Here is a 25,019-nt window from a genome sequence, read left to right on the forward strand (position 1 = left end):
AAACATTTACCAATCCATTTTCTTTTCAAGACTAAGATCAAGTATGGTCCTATTTAGTAAGTTCAGTAATTGGTTAGTCTTTTATTGCCCTATTAAAAGATTATTTATGATTGGTTGTTTTGGCTTACTGCCACCGTGCATTATTTCTCTTTGTAAAACATTTTTAAAAGCGGTATATATTTAGAAGAAACATCAAAAATGGAGATACAGTGATAAATTGTAAATTGGACGTAATTTTTCACATAGTCACATGTATTTAATGCTTTTCAGGAGAGTAACTAAACACAATCACCAAAATGTATTAAAGTGATTGTAAACCTCAGACATTAAATATGAACAAAGCATATCCCTCTATAATCAAAATGTAATATGCAAATACAGTGCTACCTGATGTGAAAAAAGGTATCAAATGTGATATTAAGCAGCGCTCAGGAGAATCAAATAAAAAAACACACATATAATATTGCTAGACTATTAAGTGAAAAATAATGAGTGATCCACCCTCTATGTGAAACAATGTATCAGTGTCAAACAATAGGTGTCAATAATACACCCAAAATAACAGGTTGGCAAAAAAAAAAAAAAAATCCATAAACTGATTGTGTGAACGTAAATGAAGTTCATAAATGGAGAACAGAAGAAATCCCTTCACGATCTTCAGACAGTGCTGATCCCTCTATAGTCTGTGTGTATCTCAGTTCAGAGCACTAAGTGTAATTTCTGTCTGCTGCTTCATTCCTCTGCTATGTGTATGAGTCACTTCTGAAAAGTCTTTCTGACATCAAGTGCCTGTGATTGACATCCTCAGCTCTGATTATGTGTGCTGTGTGAAGGGGGGAGGGGTGTCTCTTCCCTCCAATCAGCTCTCAGCGATCCCCTCACTGAGCTCTGCAGTGTGTGTGTGATGCCTTCTTCTTCCCTCTCTCCCCCCCCCTGCTTTCTGAAAGCTCAGTCAAGCTGCATAAATTCTGCACTTTGAAGGTCTGTAGAGAACAGGTGCAACTTAAGTAGTAAGATTTGTTTAATCTCTGTGTATCATCTGAGGCCCGTTACTTCACTGGGTTAATGTAAGGATTTACAACCACTTTGATGCTTGGAGTCACGCAAGAGAAAAAAGGAATGTAGCTTCTAAAAGTTTGGCTTTTGAAAAATTATAAAAAGGAGAATTTGAAGGATAAAAGAGGTGCATGAATTCAAAGAATTGACTTATTTGCACTAAATTAAAACTCACAAATGAAAAAACGTTTGCTTGCGCAATTCTCATCATTCCACCTTCCATCATACCACATTTCCACGCAGTTCTCATTGTTATGAAGGTTGTTGGGTTCGTTTGGGGACCAGTTGAAGTATCTAATGACTTGTCCAGACGGATCTCTAAATTCACCCTCCCTTAGCATGTCGTTTATACCTATGAATGTGTGCATTTGAACCTTTTTGCGGAGGGAGAAAATGGCTTCGTTTTCTTCGGGGGTCCGGGGTACAGCCAACTGACCTCCGCCATTGCCACAGATGGTTTTGGCCTCGTTGTAAGTGACTTCTAAACTATTCAAAACATAGTTTTTTCTGCTGCTTCTAGAAATCTCTTTTGCAACTACTGTAATAGTGGGAAGAAAGGAAAAAGAAAACATTTTTATCATGAGACTTCATAGAACACATAGTAGAAAGTAACATCTGCCACTTTTTATTAGGTTAAAGGGATCCTGGAGGTCAGGGGTGTCCAAACTTTTTTCAAAGAGGGTCGACCATTTTGCCTGACATTCTTTGAATCATTAAAATTAAAAGCAAATGAACTAATACACTGTCCAACTAGAATTCTCTTGCTTTTGTGGCTGAGTGTGGTGAAGCGGAATTTCAGACGGAATTCCGCTCAAGCTGTCTTGCATACACACGGTCACACCAAATTCCGACCTTCAAGAACACGGTGATGTACAGTACGACGAGCTGAAAAACAATGAAGTTCAATGCTTCCGAGCATGCGTGGACTTGATTCTGAGCATGCATGGTTTTTAGTCCGTCGGAATTGCATCCAGACGAACGGAAATTCCGATAGAAATTGTTTTCATCGGAAAAATTGAGAAAATGTTCTCTATCTAATTCCGTCTGAATTTCCGACGGAAAAAGTCAGATGGGGCATACACACGGACAGAATATCCGATGAAAAGCTTCCGTCTGACTTTTTCCGTTGGAAATTCTGCTTGTGTGTACAAGGCATTAGGATGAGCTTGGGTGTGTTATTTGGATAATTATCGGCGTATAACAAGCACCTTCACTTTAAGAGGGAAGTTTCAGGAAAAAACTTACATTTTAGATAATGAAATGTGAAGCAAAATAAGGGTCAGTGCCCATAAATGTAGCCTAATCAGTGCCCATCTGCAGCCACACTATTGCCATGAATGCAGCCTCACCATTGCCATGAATGCAGCCTCTGAATGCAGCCTCACCATTGACATGAATGCAGCCTCACTATTGACATGAATGCAGCCTCACCATTGCCAAGAATGCAGCCTTACCATTGACATGATGCAGCCTCACAAGTTCCATGATTGCAGCCTCATCATTGCCATGAATGCAGCCTCACCATTGACATAAATGCAGCCTTACCATTACCATCTGCAGCCTCGGAGGGGACAGGCTGGGGGTGGGACGAGCGGCAAGAGATTACATACAGGAGACTCTCCTGTTTACGCGGCGGCCTCTTTAATACACAGTCCCTGTAACGGAATGACCCGTGACACCCAGAGACTCTTAAAGGATGTGGGGTACTCCTGTGCCAGCGTCACTAATGACTCTTGGGTCTAGGATCACCATGTGCCCCTTTTGGGCATAGGATGACTGAGAAATATTAATTATAAATTACATGAGATGGGACATTACTGATAATTCATGTTTTGCAGGATATCTTGGAATATTACAGTTTGGTTCATGCTGACCCACACCAGGTCAATAGGCTCCTGAAAGACATTCCATTGTCCATTGTGTGATGCTAATTCAGTCTCTAAAAGGTCAGATGTCTAGCTTTTAGGTCTGCTCCTAAGACCTTTCATTATGTATGCTAATACTGTTTTATGTGTGGAATGTACTTGTTAAGCTGTAGTAATTACCACCTCTAAATGCGGAGACGGGATGTCTGCGGGATGACTAATGATTAGCTCAACTGGATGTCATTGTCTAAGAGAATGTGATTGAAGCCCCATTGTATGATGTGTGGGTGGAGAGTTCTTTGTCCCTGTGATTAACTGTAACTGCATAAAAAGCTGAGAGTGTACCATTAAAGTTCATTCATACATTTTGACGGAGAACGGAGCTTGTCTCGTTATTTCTGGGGAATTGGTATGGATCGTGTCTGTTGGATTGTGGAGTGTCAGATAAGCTGTCGTGGTGACCGTTACAGTCCCGCCTCCTATGATAGACAGAACAGTGGTCCAATGATGGCCCAGGAGACAGGACTTCCTATTACAGAGGCTGGCGAGTAAACAGGAGATTCTCACTGTATGTAATCTGACGGCACTCGTCCCACCCCCTCTGAGAAACGATAAATATAGGTAGATAGGTTTATACGGTATCCCAAGCGCAGGATTCGTTAGGGGCCACAAAAGATATATATATATATATATATATATATATATACAGCCCTCAAAATTTACACTCGCCTGCTCGCATTTTGCGAGTGCATTTTGAGGGCTGGCGAGTGGGGGCTGCCAGGGAGCAGGGGGGGGGGCGAGAAAGGAGTGACTGTAGGGGAGCTTGGAAAGAGAGAGGAGAGGAGAGTCGCCGCCGCTGCTGTCGCCGCCGCCTGGTTGTTTAGAGCATGGGGAACATAACAGCTTTCAATTCAATAGCTGTGTTCCCCGCCACGCGCCGTCATATACAGCCCATCCCCCTTGTCCGGGCACTTTGATAGACAGATCACCCATCCCAGGATTGGACGGATGATCTGTCTATCAAAGTTTCCCGGACGGGAGGAGGGGCTGTATATGACGGCTCACGACGGACATACAAACTTGAAGAAAGAAGTGCTGGGACAGCCGCACTACAAAAAAGTTCCCTTTTTTATTAAAAATTGATCACAAAATTACATGCCACGGCCAAAAATCAGAACAAAATCTGACGCGTTTCGCACTGTATCTCAGTGCTTATTCATAGCTATGAATAAGCACTGAGAAAAAAGGAACTTTTTTGGAGTGCGGCTGTCCCAGCTCTTCTTTCTTCAAGTTTGCATTTCCATTGCATTGCCTGCACCCATGGTTCGGATTTAAGGAGATTGGCTCTCTGGTTCATCTGAGCGGTTATGTCTTCTCTCACAGCGGACATAGCTATTGAATTGAAAGCTGTTATGTTCCCCGCGCTTTGAACAACCAGGCGGTGGCTCTCCTCTCCTACCCAGCACAGGTAGGCTGCAATAGAGGACACTGGCTGCAATAGGGGACACAGGCTGCAATAGGGGACACAGGCTGCAATAGGGGACACAGGCTGCAATAGGGGACACTGGCTGCAATAGGGGACACTGGCTGCAATAGGGGACACAGGCTGCAATAGGGGACACAGGCTGCAATAGGGGACACAGGCTGCAATAGGGGACACTGGCTGCAATAGGGGACATATGCTGCAATAGGGGACACTGGCTGCAATAGGGGACACTGGCTGCAATAGGGGACACTGGCTGCAATAGGGGACACAGGCTGCAATAGGGGACACTGGCTGCAATAGGGGACACTGGCTCCACTGAGGACACATGGCTGCAATGAGGACACATGGCTGCAATGGGGACACATGGTTGCAATGGGGACATTTGGCTGCATTGAGGGACACATGGCTGCATTGGGGGACACGTGGCTGCACTGGGGACATGTGGCTGCATTGGGGACACGTGGCTGCATTGGGGGAAACGTGGCTGCATTTTTGGGCACGAATAAAGTTGTTGTTAATATTTATTTTTATAACTTAATTCTGCATAAAACATTTAAGTGTCATTTAATGAGATAATTTATGAGGGCATGTTTAGGGGCGGGACATGGTAGGGGTTGGGCGGGGAAACTGGTGGCGAGTAAACCTTGAGGCCTGGCTAGTAGCTCAGGACTTAAAATGTTGAGCCCTGTATATATACAGGTATATATATATATATATATATATATATATATATATATATATATATATATATATCTAAATCACTAGTGGGTCTGCATTAAACTGGAACATCGGCCGCAGCTGGCCCACGGGCCCCAGCTGTAGGTGGACAACTGTGGCAGCCATTGATGATCTCCATCTAATAATTGTCATTTAGAGGGCTCAGCTGCTTAAAATCCAGATGTCTAAACTGTAGCCTCAGCAGTAGCTCTTGTTCATCTAAACATGTACTCCAGGACACCTAAAAATCATCCCGTGTAGTAGGGCTGCATCTACAAGGCAGGGTTAAATTCTTGTTTGTGACTAGAGAACGTGGTAGCCTGAACTCTCCTATGCTTCTGTGTTCTTCTGACTTCAACAAGAAGCTTACTACTGCAAGTGGACTTCAGCAGCATAGTATGGACCTCCCATTCTTTCAGCTCTCCTCCCCCTACTGAAGTGTCCAAAGCAACTGTCTCTTCTGCGTACCTAACTACCCATTGTCCACAAATACAAGATATACATTACCCAACTGAAAGTAGCCCCCGTACAAAGAATCGAGCTAACCTTTTTCCTGATTCTCAAGCTTCGTTTGCAGATCTCTCATCCGTGAATCCAGAGCGGTTATTTGCAATTTAAGATTTTCGATAGCTAAGAAAAGAGTTCACACAATCAATTTGAATGTATTATATGCTAAATAATTTTTATGTTCAGGACTAAACATTAGAATGTTTTTCTACTTCTATTGGCTCAGGAGACTGAGAGGAATTGAGAGGAAACTTTTCATTCCAGTTTTCCAGTGTTTGGAGCGGGCACCATACATAATAACATGCCTCTAACTGACTAATGGCAAAAACAAAGGAGCATTTCCACCATATTACCCAATGCAGAAACACTCTATAGACAACTTCAGACTACCAACCATATGACTCCACCTGATCCTTTTTTTTAAAACAAAGGGTCATGGTGGTCTGGTAAGTAGGCACTTACCTCTACCTCTCACCGGGTGTTGCCAGTTTGATATCTGTTCCGTTGTGATGGTGTCTACTCTCAAGTTAACCATTTGATGCATGGACTTACTAATTGCTTATCAATTAGTGACCATTGCTGCATTTTTTGGACCTGTTTGCACTTATTTGTTGATGTTGTTATCATTTAAGCACTTGCACTTCAATCACTATTGTATTGTTGACATTCTAGTTAACATATTGTTTCACGCTAGAATTTGAAATGTATTTATCACTTATTATTAGAGCCCCCTTATTACTATACACCCCCCACATTGCTAAAGTTGTTTTCACACCACTTTAGGGGAGCAGCTTCCTTAATATATTTCACATTACCATAGCGCAGAGTTCTCTATTTACTCAATAATAGAGGTATGGGGGTCTGGGTACTGTTCTTGGGGACATGTATAAATGCTAAAAATGTTTTTAAAAACAATATTTATTTTCAGATATAGTGCTTATACTTATGCTTAAAGTGCAACAATAAAAATGAAAAATTCCTTTAAATATAGTGCCTGGGGGGTCCCCTTAGTCTGCCTGTAAAGTGGCGCATCTGTAGCATATAGAGTCAAATCTCATTTAAAATGACTTACAGTTACAATTGCCGTAACTCGGCTATTAGAAAAAAAGAAACAGCGTGGGATCCCCCCCAAAATTTATACCAGACCCTTATCCGGGCACATAGCCTGGCAGGTCAGGAAAGGGGAGGAATGAGCGAGTGCCCTCCCCCCAAACCATACCAGGCCACATGCCCTCAACATGGGGGGTGGGTGCTTCGCCCATGATGATGGGGACAAGGGCCTCATTACCACAACTGTGGCCGATGGTTGTGGGGGTCTGCGGATGGGGGGCTTATCAGAAGCTGAAAGCCCCTTTAACAAGGGGGCTCCCAGATTGCGCCCCTCCCATGTGAATGAGTAGGGGTACATAGTCATTCACCCATTCAACAAAAAAGTGTACAAAAAGTAATAAAAACACACACAGTTTTGGACAAATCCCCCAATGTAAACCATTGTCAATCATGTCACCCGCCGCACCGAAAAAAGAAAAACAATGCTCCCACCCACTATGAAGGCTGGCTGCCTATGGCAGGATCTGACAGTTCTTATATAGGTAAGGGGCGAGGCCATCTTGCTACGTCACCTTGTGATGGAGTTGATAAAATTATTACTTTGTGTTTGTTATTTTTCTCCTAACCACTCAAATATTGCCTTCCTTTCTTATATTGTTTTATTACTTTTATTTCTTTATATATATATATATATATATATATATATATATATATATATATGTGTGTGTGTGTGTGTGTGTGTATTACGATAGTATTATTTTTCTTGAATGAAAGTTATGACAGAGTAAAGTCATGATAGAATTGAAAACTGAAAACAGATGTCTCTCTACTCCCTACCCCAAACCCCCTCCTTCTACTGCACTCCTAATCAACCACCTCCTTTCTGCCCATCCCATCGACCAAAGAAAGACGGCCCCCCATGAGTGAAGCATCGTGGCAAGGAGGAGATGTAGCAAGAGAAGACTATATGAATCAGCCAATCAGATGCACCCATATGAATGATGATTGCTTATGTCACTTTGTCTATAAAGCTGTTATTCCAATAAAGTTCAGTCTCTTCTTTGTGGGCTGGAAGGCATGGAGGTCTGTGGTCTGAAATTTTGTCTATAGGCTACAGCCTTACTTTTGTCATGAATTTAATTCAGAGGCAGATTAGGTTATGCCCTGGAATTGAGCCAGGGGACGTCCATTACAACCTGGTGGCACCGCCTCTTCTGACATCACAGACTGGTGCATGCTGGGTCAACAACGTCACAAGGGGCGGTGTCAACAGATTACATTGCCATGTGACCTGTTAATCGTAGAGGAGACATTCCCAGAAGGCAGAGCGTTTTTTATTTTTTGGGTCAGTGATGCAGTGGGCGGCGTGATTGACGATGGATTCACATCGAGGGGCAGTTTTTTTATTTATTAATAAAGGATTTGTCAAAAACTTGTCTCCTGTTTTTATTTATTTTGTATACTTTTTTTGGTGAATCGATAGGGGTACTATGTACCCGATACTCATTGACATGGGGGGTCAGGATCTGGGGGCCTCCCGAACCACTGGTCACAGTTGTGGGGATGAGGCCCTTGTCTCCATCAACACAAAGCACCCACCCCCCATGTTGAGGGCATGTGGCAAGGTATGGTTCAGGTAGGTAAGGGGCACTTGCTCATCCCCCGCTTTCCTGACCTGCCAAGCTGCAAGCCCGGATAAGGGTATGGATTTTGGGGGCATGGGTTTCCCCTTAAAATCCATACCAGAACCAAAGGGACTGGGGGAGGGACGGGGAGGGACAAATTTAAAGAAACCCCAGTGCTTCCAGCTCCAGTCACTGGAAGGTGAAATTATTCTATAAGGATTCATGTTTCCTTGTGGTTTGGCTTACGTCCTACATGTGCATCAAGTAGATGTACTTGGGAACCTGTTTAGGCAAGAGAGTCTAATTATTGCAGGATTGGCATAGCCACTTAATTATCCACATCTTTTATAAGGGGGGGGAAGAAAGCAGCAAGCTCTGGAGAAGGAGTGGTGGTGTAATAGTGAAGTGATTTGTCTGGGATGGTGGACAGTAGTCTTCCCTTGTCGCACCTCCTTCCCCCTAAGTACTAGTGTTTTTGACCTCCTTGTGAATGCAGTCAACTGCCACATTGCACCTGCAACAACATGAGTACTGAGGCCTTGGATAAAGTATAAGTCTTCTCCTTCCCAGGCTTAGCACCATCAGAGAAGCAGAACTGTGTGGTAGAACCGGTGGGGGTGCAAATCATCTGGATCTTGTCCATGCAAAGCTCAAGGATTGGAGAACTGGCTTGAAAACTCCATGTTACTGGAAGGCATTATTCAGATAATTTCTTATACGTATGTAAATGCAGTAAAAAAAAGCAAACTAGATAAAAGTGATCCTGGGCTAACAGTTTAAAGTTAAGGCCTCACACGGGCATTATAAAAAAAGAGTTGTAAAGCTAGTACCGACGCCAGGAAACAAGCATGTGAAAAAATGTGATTTTATCAGCGTTTTGCATTGGCGTCAATGTATGTTTAGCCACGCTAGCTTTTAGCAGCTTTTCTCTGCCATTATTCAAAATCAATGCTTCCCTATTGGAGCCCATTGATTTGAATAGACGACGCACCAAAAGTTGGATCATGATGATCTGACTTGCAGGGGGACTTGTGTGCTGAGGATCTTGAAAGAAAACCCCCAGACAAAAATAAAATAAAAAAATTGACGTGGGGTCCCCCCCCAATATCCATCCCAGACCCTTATGCAAACATGCAACCCAGCAGGTCATAGCAAACGGCAGACCCAACATTACACCGGGAGATCGCGTAGAGTCAACATCGGAAGAATAACAGAGGGAGAAGACCCGGCAGAATAGGGACAAGACAGCGCAGAGAGGAGAAGAACTGGAGAGGGGAGAACAAAACAGGTATAGGGAGAAGACATCGCCGGAGGAGGGAGAAGGTGAATGGGTAGTGGTACAATGTATCCCTTACTCATTCACATAGGGTGGGGGGCTGGATCTGGGGCCCCCGTTGTTAAAGGGGGCTTCCAGATTCCGATAAGTCCCTGCCGCAGACCCAAACAACCACCGGCTAGGGTTGTCGGGAAAAGGCCCTTGTCCTCATCAACATGTTGAGGGCATGTGGCCTGGTCCAGGAAGGGGGGGGCGCGCTCGCCAATTTTTTTTCATTTTGGCGGGGGTTCCCCTTCAAGATCCTCAGCACACAAGTCGCACTGCAAGTCGGATCATCATGATCCGACTTCTGGTGCGACTTCTATTCAAATCAATGGGCTCCCATAGAGAACCATTGATTTTGAATCAATGGAGGGGGCGAGCACGGCGCCCCACACCAGGGAGAAAGCCATGCATTACTGTGTGGAGTTACAGACAGAAGAACAGGAAGTGGGAATTTCTCAGAGGAAATAAGGACATTTAAAATCAAAATGGAAGGATGAGGTAAGTGAAGGAGGACTGCACTGAGGTAAAGGAAGCTATTTAGGAAAAAAAATTGTACCTTTACAACCCCTTTAAAAATGCCTGTGTGTGTGTGAGGCCATTGAATAACATGAAGAGGAGTTTTTAGGCTGTAAAAAAAGCTCCAATACACAACTGTAAAAACGTCCATGTGAATGAGGTCTAATACTAAATTAAAATAAAGCAACATGTAATTATGTAAACAAGAAACTTTCCCTTTCAAGAAAAATGGTCTTTTACCTGGACCCATGCTGTCTCCTCTTTCCCCTTTCAGTCCTTGCGGTCCTGTCAGTTATGAAACATATTAAATGAGAGAGTTAGTGAAAAAATGATAAAGTTATATCTTTATATACTGAGTGCAGAAGAAGGTCAAAATACCTGTAAACTACATCCTACAAATATCCTTTAGTCAAAGATCTTTATTTTAACCAGAGGTGTCGATGACAGTGTAGCGGTGCCCCCGTGGGGTCGCCAAGTACAGTAGTTCCACATGTGAGTGAATTACTTATATAGCACTACAAATGTGAACTGAATCGCCTCAAGGCACTTGCCATCCATTTTCCTTCAGTTTAACCCTCAGAATAGATGGGTCTTTAGTTTTTTTCTGAAGGCCAGGTGATCAATTTCCATTTGGATATTAGTTGGTAAAGCGTTCCATAGTCGAGGTCCTTGAACTGAAAAACTACGTTCTCCTTTGGTCTTTTATCGGGTTTTAGGAATTTGTTATAATTTTTGGTTAGTTGATCTAAGAACTCGATTTGGGTTTTGTTGTTTTATTTTCTCACTTAAATATAGGGGCGCGCTTCCGTGTACACATTAGTGCGTTATGCATAAGGCCTTGAAAGTGACTCAGTCCTTTATGGGCAGCCAATGGAGGGATCTCAGGGACGGGGTGATTGGTTCCCGGGGTTTTTTCCCTGTTACCAGTCGAGCTGCCATGTTTTGGATGATTTGGAGCCGGGCGAGTTGGTACTTTGGGAGTCCGAGGTAAAGGGCATTTGCATGATCCAATCTGGAGTTAATGATTGACCCTACCACTACCGCTGTGTCTTCCCTGCCCAGCCCAGCATTCATCTCCAGGCACACATTTCTAGACAATGAACAGTCCATCAGCTTGTTTTTGTGGTTTTTATTTGAGGGATTAAACTTGGAAGGGGAAAAGGGAACATAGGATGCCCAAGTAATTGATCTTCTCAGGTGAAGAAGGTATTTGTAATCTGGATTGGCAGTCTCTAAAGCTCCAACTCCTCCAGCACATCACTTCTGAGTAAACTCCACTTTCTCTACTGCACAATGCTTGATTCCTGGTACAACTAGCACATGGCTAGGCCCCACTCGAAATAAGGCCTAGCAATTTAAGATCCGCCATTTGCTGGCAGGGGTACGCAGTCCCCTTTAATGTAGCAACCAATGAAAATGAAAAAAAAAGAGTACTTGTTGTGCTAGCTGTAACTTGGTGAACTAAAGGTCCCGGTCAATCATGTGCAAGTCCTGCCAACCCTCCTGGCTGCAGCAACCTGTCTTGAACGCCAGTAACATCACAGTCTCTCATTCTGGCTCTACATCCAGTCCTGGCATGTCTCTCCCAGATCTTCTCACTGTACATGTCACTCACTGACCCCAAATGGATCCCTCCTGGTGATTTACCTGGCAATGTTCAGGACACCCCTGATGTGGGTTGTATGAGAGTTCCCTTGACAGCTCCTGAGCTCTGGCCCAAGGTCACCCCCCCCAGATAGGCTGTCGGGGCCTTTGAGGGAGCCCCCTAACACTCTATCACCCTGGCTTTGGCCAATTATGGCTCTCCATTTTTTGCAAGCTGTGATTGGCCAAGCATGCGGGTCATAGTGCATGCTTGGCCAATCATCAGCCAGCAATGCACTGCGATGTCGCAGTGAATTATGGGCTGTGAAACGTAACTCGAATTCGGCGCGAACGGCCCAAAACGTTCGTAATTCGACGAACGATCGAACATACGATGTTCGAGTCGAACATGAGTTTGACTCAAATACAAAGCTCATCCCTACTGCCAGCCTCTGTGCATCGCTCACTCAATGCAAGTCCCGCCGACTGCTGTAAGTGTTGCCACTTGTTTCATACTGCTGGATAGACTCTGTTACTGTATCTGGAATGGTCTGACAATATACTGTAACTTCGCATTTTCAACCACTGTGTGTGCCGTACCCTCTGGGTGCCTACCACCTGGGTCTTTTCCCACCCCACAGCCTACGTGGTTTAGAAACAAATCATTAAAATATCCATGAGAAAACAAAGCCATGTTTTCATTTAAAGTCATACAAATCATTCATGTAAGCAGTTCTTCTTAGTGGGACAAGTTCCCAATTACCTTGCTCCCCATTGGCTCCTCTTTCCCCTTTTGCTCCAGGTGGTCCGGCAATTCCTTGTAATCCAGGAGTTCCTAATCAGTCAAAAAATAATAAAAGCTAGAGTTTAATCTGCTTAGTTTTTGACCCCTCTGGTTCCTCCTTTACCCACTCAAAAATGTGCTAATAAATGCAGTTGTAACATTAAAAATAGAATACAATTATATTTTATTATATTGTTAGACAAATGTTTGCAATTAAACTGAATTTAAAGTTCAGAGTTCAGAATTTACCTGAAGCCCCTGTGTCTCCTCCTACTCCCTTTAGTCCTGTTGGCCCCTGCTCTAGGGTAGCCACCTTTTCTTCTTCCCGAACACTTTAGCAGCGCACAGGAGTTTTTTTTTGTAGTATAAACTATACATATATTTTGCTATTAAATAACATTTCTAATCATATGAAGTTAAGAGAGTCCCCTTTACATCAGAGTCCACAGAGTTCCCCTTTTATATTTGAATCCACAGAGTTCCCCTTTTACATCTGAACTCACAGGGTTCCCTTTCACTGTAAGGGGGGACTCTGCAGACTCTGATGTAAGGGAGAACTCTGGGGCCTCTAACATAAGGGATGCTCTGGGAACCCTGATTTAAGGGGGAACACTGAGTACTCTGATGTACAGAGAAGACTCTGATGTAAGGGGAAACACTGTGGCCTCTGGTGTAAAGGGGAACTCTGATGTAAGGGATGCTCTGAGAACCCTGAATTACCTTAGTGTACTTACTCAGAGGCAGGAGAGAGAAGGGGGAGACTTCAGTCACAGACAGGGGTGGATGGTGAGCTCACTTACCCCTTGGCAGTCAGCACCTCTCATCCAGATGTATCTGAGGCTTCTGGACTTAAAGGAGATGTCCAGCCTGAGCTTTTTGGGCTGGGCTTCTCCTAAGGGTCACAGGAGTGCAATTCGTTTTGCACTCCTGTGACCTGTTTTCAGAGGAGAGCGGTCTGAAGTTCGCTCTCCGCTGATGTCACTGCCATCAGTCGGGGCAGCGCGTCATCACGACTTCCCAAGTCGGGATCCGCCAGCTGCCCTGATTGATGGCAGTCTCAGCGAGCCACTGAGCCGCTGAGACCGCCCCTCCCTGCCCCTCCACGGCTCCAATGAGCGTGGAGAAGCGGAGAGGAAATAGGCTGACTGACAGTCAGCTTCTTTCCTCTCGGGGATCTGTGAGAACCGAGCCAGCGGCGATGTTCGCTGGCTCGGTTCTCAGTGCACAGATGGCGGGGGACAGATGGAGCATCGGTCTGATGCTCCATCCACCGAGGTAGGTATAAAAAGCCAAAAACCCAAAACTTCTCCTTTAACATTTCCAGCCTCCACTTTCCTTTTCTGAGGCACTGTGCCATGGATTGGAGTGTGGGAAGACACAGAGGGGTAGGGGTGGGGAAGAGGTGCAGATCGAGCCCTCTTCCCTCTCCCGTCTGTGTTTGGGGGGGGGGGTTGTTAGTGTTGGCTTTGGGCAATGTGAAAGAGTAACAGCCTCAGCTTAGACAACTGCAGCCAGCAACCCTACTGGGAAGCCATAGTCCAGTCTGAATAATGTGTCCAAGTTTCAGACAGTCTGAAACCTAGATGCATGATTCCAAACCCGAACTGTCCGGGTGAATCCTGGACAGGTGGCAACCCTCTCCTCTTGGTCCAGTGTCTCCAGTTTTCTCTGGTGGTCCAGGCAGACCTGGTTATGAAATACAATTAAAGAGTTAAAAGTGGACCTTTCATCAGATATAGTTTTACAAGTTAGGCAGGGTTGTAACTACAGATCATGGGGCTTTTAGAAATGTTGGGGGGGGGGGGTTGGTACAGGGCCACAGCAACTTCTGCAATCAATAATGGTTCTGTACTGAATCTGTGTTGTCTATGTTTAAATCACTCTGAAACCCCTTTAACAGTGCCATTTCCACCACCAGGCCTCAAGGCAACTGTGAGGGCTGCTATGGCTAGTGTTAAGTGTAGCCTGCTTAATAAAGTGTTGGTGCAATACTTCCAGAAAAAGTGAAGGGAGTTCCCAGTTCTCCAGAATCACAGCTCCCAACTGCCCCTGATTTGGAGGGACTGTCCCTGATTTTGAGCAATGTCCCTCTGTCCCTTATTCCTCATTTGTCTCTCATGTTGGTCTGATCTATATAGTTGTATATATAATGCACTATTTATCTTTCAAAAAGTGCTTCCCAGAGCTAAACCTTTATCCAATTTCTAAAATGCTGCATTTGTACATTTTAAAAGCCAATATAAAGGAATAGTAGTAAAAAAAAAAAGCTCTTGTGGTTTTAACAAATCTTTTTTTTTTAGTTAAATCTCCTTTAAGGGGGGCGTGGCAGAGGCATATCCTACCTATACCATCATACTTTTGCTAGTAAGTGTCCCTCATTCTCGTTTTTAAATGTTGGGAGGTATGCAGAAACCACCTGGTGAAGTATTAGGCTACAGATCGTTATTGATATTAAAATTGTGTTAATTTTTACCTGGTTCTCCCTTTTCCCCTTTTGCTCCATTTGCCCCATTTATGCCTGGTAGACCGTTCTTCCCGGGAGCTCCACATGTGATGATTGAGTAGGAGTTCTCATCAGGGTTTTGGCATATCTGTGTTCCTGGAGTCACTAATGCCACATGGAGCAAAAGTAGACCAAGAACCTTCATAATTGACATATTCCAATTACAGCTGGTCTGTAGGAGAGAAAGAAACACCTGTGGTTACTATTACAGCAAATAAGTTCATGTTCTGCTCTAGTACATCTACTCTAGGACCTTTAGGGCTATTCTAGGAGAACTAGAGCCATTCCAGAACATCTAGGGCTACTCTAGGACATCTAGGCCACTCAAGGACATCTAGGGCTACTCTATGACATCTAAAGCTACTCTAGGACATCCAGGAACAATCCAGGATGTCTAGGGCTACTCTAGGACATCAAGGGCCACTCAAGAGCATCTAGGGCCATTCCAGCATATCTAGGGCTACTCTAGGACATCTAGGGCCCGTCCAGGACATCTAGGGCCCGTCCAGGACATCTTGATCCACTCCAGGACATATTGTTCTAATCTATGACATCTAGGGCCTCTCCAGAACATATATGGCCACTCCAGGACATCTAGGCATACTCTAGGACAACTAAAGCCACTCTAGGACATCTAGGACCAATCCAGGTAATCTAGGAGGACACCTAGGGCAGGCAATTAATCTCCCACTGCTTATATTCACATTCTGTTTTTTTCTTCTGCCATACTGTTCGCTCACCCAGACAAGGTGAAATATCTGGTACTTTTGTTGTTGTAGAGTATGGGACCCGCTACCCTCCTTTTTTTTGCGGTGCAGCGCCAGATTTTTTTATAGTTGCATTGGTCCAACTAGGAATAACGTAAGTATGCATGTTGTCCATTAGGTTCAAATACCTTTCTGTTGTTGGAAAATAATATAATTGGAGAGTGCATTTTCAGAACATGAATAAGGGAGAAGTGGGGGAGCAGAGCATGCAGAGTGCAGTTGAGATCACACATAATTGAGAGACTGTACTGAATAAAAACATGGGGGTCTAGGTACAAAAACATGTACCATGTTGATTTCCTAAAGGGGTTGTAAAGGTATTTTTTTTCTTTCTCAATAGGTTCCTTTAAGCTAGTGCATTGTTGGTTCACTTACCTTTTCCTTTGATTTCCCTTCTAAATGTTTTTTTTTCTTTGTCTTCTTTGTCTGAATTTCTCACTTCCTGTTCCTCCTCAGTAAGCTGACTAAGGAGAAACATGAAGTGAGAAATTCAGACAAAGAAAAAAAAACATTTAGAAGGGAAAAGGTAAGTGAACCAAAAATGCACTAACTTAAAGGAACCTATTTAGAAAATAAAAAACAAAACTTTACAACCCCTTTAAGCTTTCATACAGGTGCAAAAAAATGATTGAGCAGACTAGGCCTCACTCTGAATAATTCCTAGCTGAAACTTTACTTGCTGATTAATGGGCCAGGGGCCTGCAGTACCCCTTCTTGAAGGCCCTGAACATTTATTAAAGCATACTTGACAGTGGGCTACTGATACTAATCCCAGCAAGCCCGACTTGCAAATCCTGAGCCCTCAGACTGCAGCAACTTGACACAAAACTAGAGATGAGCTTTGGCCAATTATGTCTCAAGGGGTTTAGTACACGCCCCACACTATATAAGGCGGCCTTCCTGGCGGCCTTGTGTAGTGTGTTGCGGTGGTTAAAGACAGAAAGAAAGAGAGTCACTTTTATTTTGAGTTCGGCAGGCGAGTAGAGTTGAGCGAACCCGAACTGTAAAGTTCTGGTTCGGTACGGACTTTGGGTTTTTCCAGAACCCGGACCCGAACCTGAATAATTGGAAAAAGTTTGGGTCCGGGATCGGAGTTCGGGAAAAAAAAATACGCAGAGGTCCCCGCAAATTCAATAACCTTTAGGTCTGGTATGGATATTAAGGGGAACCCCGCCGTCAATTTAAAACAAAAATGACGTGCGATTCCCCCTAAATATCCATAACCAGACCCTTCAGGTCTGGTATGGATATTAAGGGGAACCCCGCCGTCAATTTAAAAAAAAAATTACGTGCGGTTCCCCCTAAATATCCATAACCAGACCCGTTATCCGAGCACGTTGACCTGGCCGTCCATAGAAAAGAGTTGGGGACAGAGTGCGCCCCCCCCTCTCCTGAACCGCACCAGGCCACATGCCCTCAACATGGGGAGGATGTCCCCATGTTGATGGGGACAAGGGTCTCATCCCCACAACCCTTGCCCGGTGGTTGTGGGGGTATGCGGGCGGGAGGCTTATCAGAATCTGGAAGACCACTTTAACAAAGGGGACCCCCAGATCCTGACCCCCCCTGTGTGAAATGGTAATGGGGTACACCATACCCCTACCATTTCACGAAGGAAGTGTAAATTCTTGTAAAAAAAAAAAAAACACACACACAACGTAGAATAAAGTCCTTTATTAATAAAAAAATAAATAAAAAAACTCCAGCGGTGATAATCCACTCGTTCCCGGCTTCCTGCTCCAACGTTGTCCTGATCCAGCAACGAGGTTGATCTCCAGCGATGAGAAGATCCAGCGACGGGTGATCTCCGGTCCAGCGATGAGAAGATCCATCCATCCAGAGAGCAGCATCGCCGACCTCCTCTCATCGCTGGACACAGCCCAGCGAATGACACGCTAAAGCTGTGACATTACTACAGGAAGAGGGAAGACTCTGGGCTTCCCCAGTGACGTAGCAGAGGGTACGTCAGAGGGTGCGGGGTCACGTGACGGGTGGCCCTGCCTCCCCTAAATAAGTAATATCACAGCTTCAGCGCATCATTCAGTGGGCTGTGTCCAGCGATGAGAGGAGGTCGGCGATGCTGCTCTCTGGATGGATGGATCTTCTCATCGCTGGACCGGAGATCACCCGTCGCTGGATCTTCTCATCGCTGGAGATCACCCGCACTCGTCGCTGGATCAGGACAACGTTGGAGCAGGAAGCCGGGAATGAGTGGATTATCACCACTGAAGTTTTTTTATTTTTTTATTAATAAAAGACTTTATTCTATGGTGTGTGTGTTTTTTTTTTTTTTACAAGAATTTACACTTCCTTTGTGAAATGGTAGGGGTACAGTGTATCCCATTACCATTTCACACAGGGGGGGGGCCAGGATCTGGCGGTCCCCTTTGTTAAAGGTGTCTTCCAGATTCTGATAAGCCTCCCGCCCGCATACCCCCACAACCACCGGGCAAGGGTTGTGGGGATGAGACCCTTGTCCCCATCAACATGGGGACATCCTCCCCATGTTGAGGGCATGTGGCCTGGTGCGGTTCAGGAGAGGGGAGGGCGCACTCTGTCCCCAACTCTTTTCTATGGACGGCCAGGTCAACGTGCTCGGATAACGGGTCTGGTTATGGATATTTAGGGGGAACCGCACGTCATTTTTTTTTTTAAATTGACGGCGGGGTTCCCCTTAATATCCATACCAGACCTGAAGGGTCTGGTTATGGATACTTAGGGGGAACCGCACGTAATTTTTTCTTAAATTGACGGCGGGGTTCCCCTTAATATCCATACCAGACCTAAAGGGTCTGGTTATTGAATTTGCGGGGACCTCCGCGCATTTTTTTTTCTAAAAGTCTGTGTCCCATTGACTACAATGGGGTTCGGAGTTCGGGTTCGGGTGTTCCGAACCCGAACTTTTTTTTTAAAGTTCGGGTTCGGACACGAACCCGAACATCCAGGTGTCCGCTCAACTCTACAGGCGAGTCAGTTACAGTTACAGTGTGTAGAGGATATATATGCATCTCAGGTGTTGTATATATATTTATACACTGTATTAAGTTTAGCTAGGTCAGCTCTTCCTAATATACTGATGGACAGGCAGGTGATTGTGCTAGCTGCAGTATTTTCACTTGGTGTACTTTGCACAGTGTGCACCTAAAACTACGTTAATACAATTGCTGGTGCTCTCATATTAATACCACAGGCAGTGACTGATCAGCAAGTATTTTCACTTGGTGTACTGTATCCTCTGCACAGTGTGCACCTACAGCTACGTAAATACAATTGCTGTTGTTCTCATATTAATACCACAGGCAGTGACTGATCAGCAAGTATTTTCACTTAGTGTACTGTATCTTCTGCACAGTAAGCACCTAAAGCTACGTGAATACATTTGCTGGTGTTCTCATATTAATACCACAGGCAGTGACTGATCAGCAAGTATTTTCACTTGGTGTACTGTGTCCTCTGCACAGTGAGCACCTAAAGCTAAGTGAATACATTTTCTGGTGTTCTCATATTAATACCACAGGCAGTGATCAACAAATATTGTCAGTATTTGTGCAGCTGCATCTCCCTGCAGGCCATTAGTATGTCTGGAAGGACAACAAGGAAAGGCAGAGAGTCACGAGCTGATAAAAGAGGGCAAGCCGACTCTGTGTCTAGAGGCAACAGTGCTGGTCGTGGACACAGTGCATCCTCATCAGCACGTGGCCATGGGACACGCTCGTCCTTTTTTTCGGCAGCTGGCCGTGTTGAGCCGCAACATGCTGAACATTTGGTAGAGTGGATGACTAAGCCGTCCTCATCCTCTCTCACCCAGGCTCAGGGTACTTTGTCTGGCAAAGCAGCTGCCAACGCAGTCTCTTCTCTCTGCTTAATGGCATCAGTCACTCCTTCCCTAGCCCCACTATGTCCTCCTGAGGAGTCCCCCAAACTGTTTGACCACAGTGTTGGGTACATGCTGCAGGAGGATGCGCAGTGTTTTGAAGGTGCCCAAGAAGGACCGCAATCTTGCAGTCATGTCCCCCCAGCTGCAGCATACTGCCAGGTTTTCTACAGTGATGAGGAGGGAGGGGATGATGAGGTCACTGACTCTACGTGGGTGCCTGATAGGAGAGAAGAGGAGGAGGAGGCACATCTCCAACAAGGCAGGATGCCCTCCAGGGGCCAGCTTAAGGGCAGCACACCGACTGCATCACAACGCAGAGCTCCGCATGTGCAGGGCGCTGCTGTCTCTCCGCGTTATTCCAAAAGTTCTTTGGTGTGGGCCTTTTTTGAGACAAGTGCATCAGATCGCACCGCTGCTATTTGCAACATATGCCGCAAACGTATCTCGCGTGGCCAAAACATCACCCGCTTGGGCACCACATGCTTGACCAGACATATGTCGACCTGCCATGCAGTTTTTTGGCAAGCGTACCTCAAAGACCCACACCAAAGAACAAAGCGGACCTCCTCTTGCTCCTCATCAGCTGGGATCTCCCACCCCACTATACCTTCAGTCCTCTCTGAAGCCTGCACTGATAGGACCGAAGGTGTAAAATTAGGTGTGTCACAGCCAAGTACTTGCGGGCAATTTACTATTGGTACACCGACATCAGATTGTACCAGGCAAATTTCCCTGCCCCAGCTGCTGCAGCACCAAAATAAGTTCTCTCCCAGCCATCCACATGCCCAGCAGTTGAAGGCTAGCTTAGCTAAATTGCTAGCACTTCAACTGCTGCCTTTTCAGCTGGTACACTCTGCCCCCTTCCGTGAATTTGTGGAATGTGCAGTACCTCAGTGGCAGTTTCCCAAACGTTGGGAACCAGCGTTGCTCTTTAGGCGTTCAAGGGGCTACACAGGTACGCAGGCAAAAAGATGCCATGCGGTGCTTGAGCTGGTGTGCTTGGGGGACAGGAGCCACACTGGGGCAGAGGTTCTGTCAGCTCTGCAGGGGCAGGCTCAGAGTTGGTTGACACCATGCCAGCTTAAGCCAGGAATGGTGGTTTGCGACAATGACACCAACTTCCTCTCCGCCATCCGACAGGGACAACTGACCCATGTGCCCTGTTTTGCTCATGTCCTTAACTTGGTGGTGCAACGGTTCTTAGGCAGGTACCCGGGTTACAGGATGTCCTGAAGCTGGCCAGGCAACTCTGTGTGCATTTCCGACGGTCATATGATGCCAGTGCTCGGCTGACCTCCAAAAGGAATACAACCTGCCCTGAACTATTCTGTGACATGCCCACCAGGTGGAACTCTACGTTGGCCATGCTGCAGTGGCTGCACACGCAGCCGAGGGCCATCAATGAGTATCTATGCCAATATGGCACCAGGACAGGGTCAGGGGAGCTTGTTCTTTTTTCCCACGCCAGTGGGCCATGATCAGGGATGCATGCACTGTCCTGTCACCATTTGAGGAGGCCACGAGGATGGTGAGCAGTGACAGTGCATGCATCAGTGACATTGTCTTATCCACCTGTTGGAGCACACGCTGCATGGAATAATGGAAAGGGCCCTTGAGGCAAAACATTTGTTTTGCTGTCTGTGCGCATTTGTTCAGAAGATTGCTTCTCACTTTCTGTCCCAATGACAAATGATTTTTTGAAATTTTTTTTTTTTTTTTGTGAAACAAGGATTGGTGATAAAACATCAGTGGACAGGAGACACCTCTTACAGAAGACAATTTCCCTTCCTAGGGGTAGATTTCCTCTCACTTCCTGTTTTCTCCTTCTGTTTGCAAGTAGGAGTCGTTTGTAAGTTGGATGTTTGACAGGTATGACTGGGCCGTCGACTTTAAGACAATTTCAAACAAACTCAACCTTCTAAGAAATCAGTAAACAGAACATATAAATTTACTGCAATTTTGTTTTTCAGTGTTTTTCTCTTTGGGCCAGATTCAGATACATTATCGTATCTATCGGCGGGTGTAGCGTATCTCAGATACACTATGCTGCCGTAACTTAGGGCGCAAGTTCCATATTCAGAAAGAACTTGCGCCCTAAGTTACAGCGGCATAGTGTAAATGTGTCGGCGTAAGCCCGCCTAATTCAAATTTGGCTGGTAGTGGGCGTGTTTTATGTTAAACTATCATGATCGCACGTAATTGATGCTGTTTTCGAACGGCGCATGCACCGTCCGTGGACGTATCCCAGTGCGCATGCTCGAAATCACGTCGCAAATAGTCAATGCTTTCGACGTGAACGTAACTTACGCAAAGCCCTATTCGCGAAATGTTTTACGCAAACAACGGAAAATTCGACGCTGTCCCGACGTCAATACTTAACATTGCGTACGCCTCATATAGCAGGGGTAACTTTACGCCGGTCCGACGCCTTACGTAAACTACGCATATAGATACGCCAGGCGCAACTACGTTTGTGAATCGGCGTATCTACCTAATTTGCATATTCTACGAGTAAATCTATGGAAGCGCCACCTAGCGGCCAGCGTAAATATGCAACTAAGATACGACGGCGTAAGAGGCTTACGCCAGTCGGATCTTAGCAAAATTCCGGCGTATCTTGTTTTCTGAATACAGAAAAAAGATACGCCGGCGCATCCTAGAAGTTACGCGGCGTATCAATAGATACGCCAGCGTAACTTCTTTCTGAATCTGGCCCCCTGTGTCTGCCTTCTAACCCCATCACTTGGGCTTCCAACAGAGCATGGTCTGTTCTTGTCACCATCTGGAAATCTTTCCTGAGAAAATGCTATGCTTAGATCAAGTTTAATTGGCTACAAAGAGGGTGCAGGAATTATTCTGCATTGCAATTATGTAGAACTGCAATCATATAAATATAAATATAATTAAAATAGTACCTGAAAGTGTAATTTTATTCACCGTCTTGTGCACGTAGAAATCTAAATCAGATGTAGTGTAATAGCTCCATCGTGCCTCTATATATACTGATAAGATGCTGGCTTGTTTGTATAATCTAAAGAAACAAAATACTAGAAATACTAGTACTAAAAAAAACTAGCAATATTTATAAGGACATTTATTCAATTCATCAGAATGACATTTCCTGTCATTTCCATCGTGCCTCTATATATACTGATAAGATGCTGGCTTGTTTGTATAATCTAAAGAAACAAAATACTAGAAATACTAGTACTAAAAAAACTAGCAATATTTATAAGGACATTTATTCAATTCATCAGAATGACATTTCCTGTAGAGTAACTGTAATAAAGATCACTCCCTTCCCCTGAAAAATGTTTAAGTACAATGAAAGTGAAAATTGTTCTGCTCTTTACATTGATTGTATGGCATTTATACAGTAAGTCTAGTAAATCAGCAAATCCCAAACTGGACACAGGATACATTATATGTGAAATGACCAATAGGAGATACATTTTGAGTCCAGTAGCTAAGCCGTTTAAAGCCCCATTCCGTACTAAAATTATAATTTTTCCCCAATCCTACCTCTCATTCCCTTCGAACCCAGTGGCGTCTGGTGGTAATTGTTTTTTTCTTTTTGGGGGGCGGGGGCCGCGGCAAACCATGCCAGTCCCCCCCCCCATCTATGGGGGCTAGAACTTCTCCCACGCTTCACCGGCGGCTTCCCCTGCTCTCTGTGGTCATCACGGCAACCGCTTCCCCTTCCCCTGCTCTCCACGGGAATAATGGTGGCAGCAGGTTCCGTTTCCACCCTCCTCCGCGGTGGCAAATCGGGACACTTCCCCTTTCGACCAAACTGGGAAACGGGTCTCAGACCCGCTTGTGCATGCTTGCTCCAGAGCCCTGCTCTATATATCAATAAGACACATAGAGCCATGGCTCAGCCCCATCTCCCACTCTCTTCTCATTGGTTCCTGCCTGGCTATACCCTCCCTCCTGTAAATTGTCCACGGTATATCATGGCTGCGTAGCCCTAACACCATGGTCAGTTTACGTGCCTCCGTCATCCGTAGCTCTCCTGTCCAACTTTGTCCTCTCCCCCTCTCTCCCCTCCCTGCCTGTCAGCTAGTGACAGTGCCCGCCCCCTCCCCTCCTGCTGCTGAAATAACATGTACATGTTTATACTATCAGCACTGTCTCGTAATGCAGTGTGGCCCTGTGTGTCTGTGATTTAAAAAAAAAATCAGTATATACCTCATTTCTGAGCGCCGATCGGCGCTCATGTGACCGACTGGCTCTCGCCTTCTCCCCTCCCGATTTACATCAGCGCGGGAATCTCGACCCTGCCCACTGCAGCTGTCAGACGGGGGAGAGGAGAGAGCCGGCTGGTAAAGTGAGTGCCGATAGGTGCTCAGAAATTAGGTATCAAAGAAATGAGGTTCACTGAGGCTGAAGTCCTGAAAAATTTCATCTGACAAAGGAGCCCATTCTCAGGCTTTACGTGAAATTGCGTTCTGTGTTAGACCCAGGGCCGGCCTTAGGCCTTTAGGCGCCCTTTGTGAGAAAGCTTTACAGCTTTCTCGCCAGCTTTCTGGCTGAGAAAAACAAAAATTAAAGAAATAATAAAGAAAATAATAAAAAATTAAATCAATAATTATAAATAAATAAGAGGTGACACCCGGTACCCCCGGTTCTCTCTGGGTTCTCATTCTCCTATACAGTACAGACAGTACCGGGTGTCGCACGGTCACGCCACTTACCAGCTTGGTGGACCGGGGTGATGATATGGCTCTCCATCTCCCGGTCTCGGTGGCCCGCGGGCCGCCAGCGGCTCTTTAAATTGCCCGAAACACGTGACCCTCCCGAGTTCTCCGCTCAATCGTCCACCGAGAGTTTAAAAAAGCGTGCCCAGAAGGTGATGGACTGCGATTGGCTGACTTAGATGCACACATGGGGCTGTCCGCCAATCAGAGCTCGGAGGCGTCCTGGGAAACGGAGTTGTGCTTGTGTTCAGGAACTGGGCGGTGCGATGGGCGGCGAGATGGGCGGGGGTGGAGGTAGGGGGGTGTGGCCGGCAGTGTTCTCCATCTGTCCCGGAAACACCTTTCTCCTCCCCCTCCCAGTGTTCTCCCCCGCCCCCTACTTACTACGCGGGCGAGTCACACAATAACATGGCATGACAAAATTGTTAGCGGTGCTCCACTTCCACCTCAAATTGTTGCTGGTGACATGGTAGGAATAGTACAGGCTTATTTATTACTTGTACTGGATTGAGTTCTACATGGCTTCTGTACCATAATGGCTAGCTACATAAATACTTCATCATCATGCCAAGAGCAGCATCATAGATGTAGCGCCCTGGGGTATAATCAGGGAGCTCCTCACCAAATTCCTTGTCAGGAGTAGCCATTGTAGATAGTTGTT

General features: G+C 45.4%; 1 protein-coding gene across 1 annotated transcript; it reads right to left on the reverse strand.

The window, feature by feature from the left end:
• Window positions 1-590: 590 nt before the first annotated feature.
• On the reverse strand, window positions 591-22,681 carry LOC120909333 (collectin-46-like). Its single transcript, XM_040321087.1, has 6 exons — window positions 22,574-22,681; window positions 14,985-15,186; window positions 12,491-12,562; window positions 10,384-10,428; window positions 5,671-5,754; window positions 591-1,594 (listed from the first exon to the last, which is right to left on the reverse strand). Exons 2-6 carry the CDS (start codon window positions 15,166-15,168, stop codon window positions 1,221-1,223), a joined length of 759 nt encoding a protein of 252 aa, XP_040177021.1. The 5' UTR covers window positions 15,169-15,186; window positions 22,574-22,681; the 3' UTR covers window positions 591-1,220.
• Between the last annotated feature and the right edge of the window lie 2,338 nt (window positions 22,682-25,019).

The sequence above is a fragment of the Rana temporaria genome, chromosome 8, assembly GCF_905171775.1.
Source record: "Rana temporaria chromosome 8, aRanTem1.1, whole genome shotgun sequence".
NCBI lineage: Eukaryota > Metazoa > Chordata > Amphibia > Anura > Ranidae > Rana > Rana temporaria.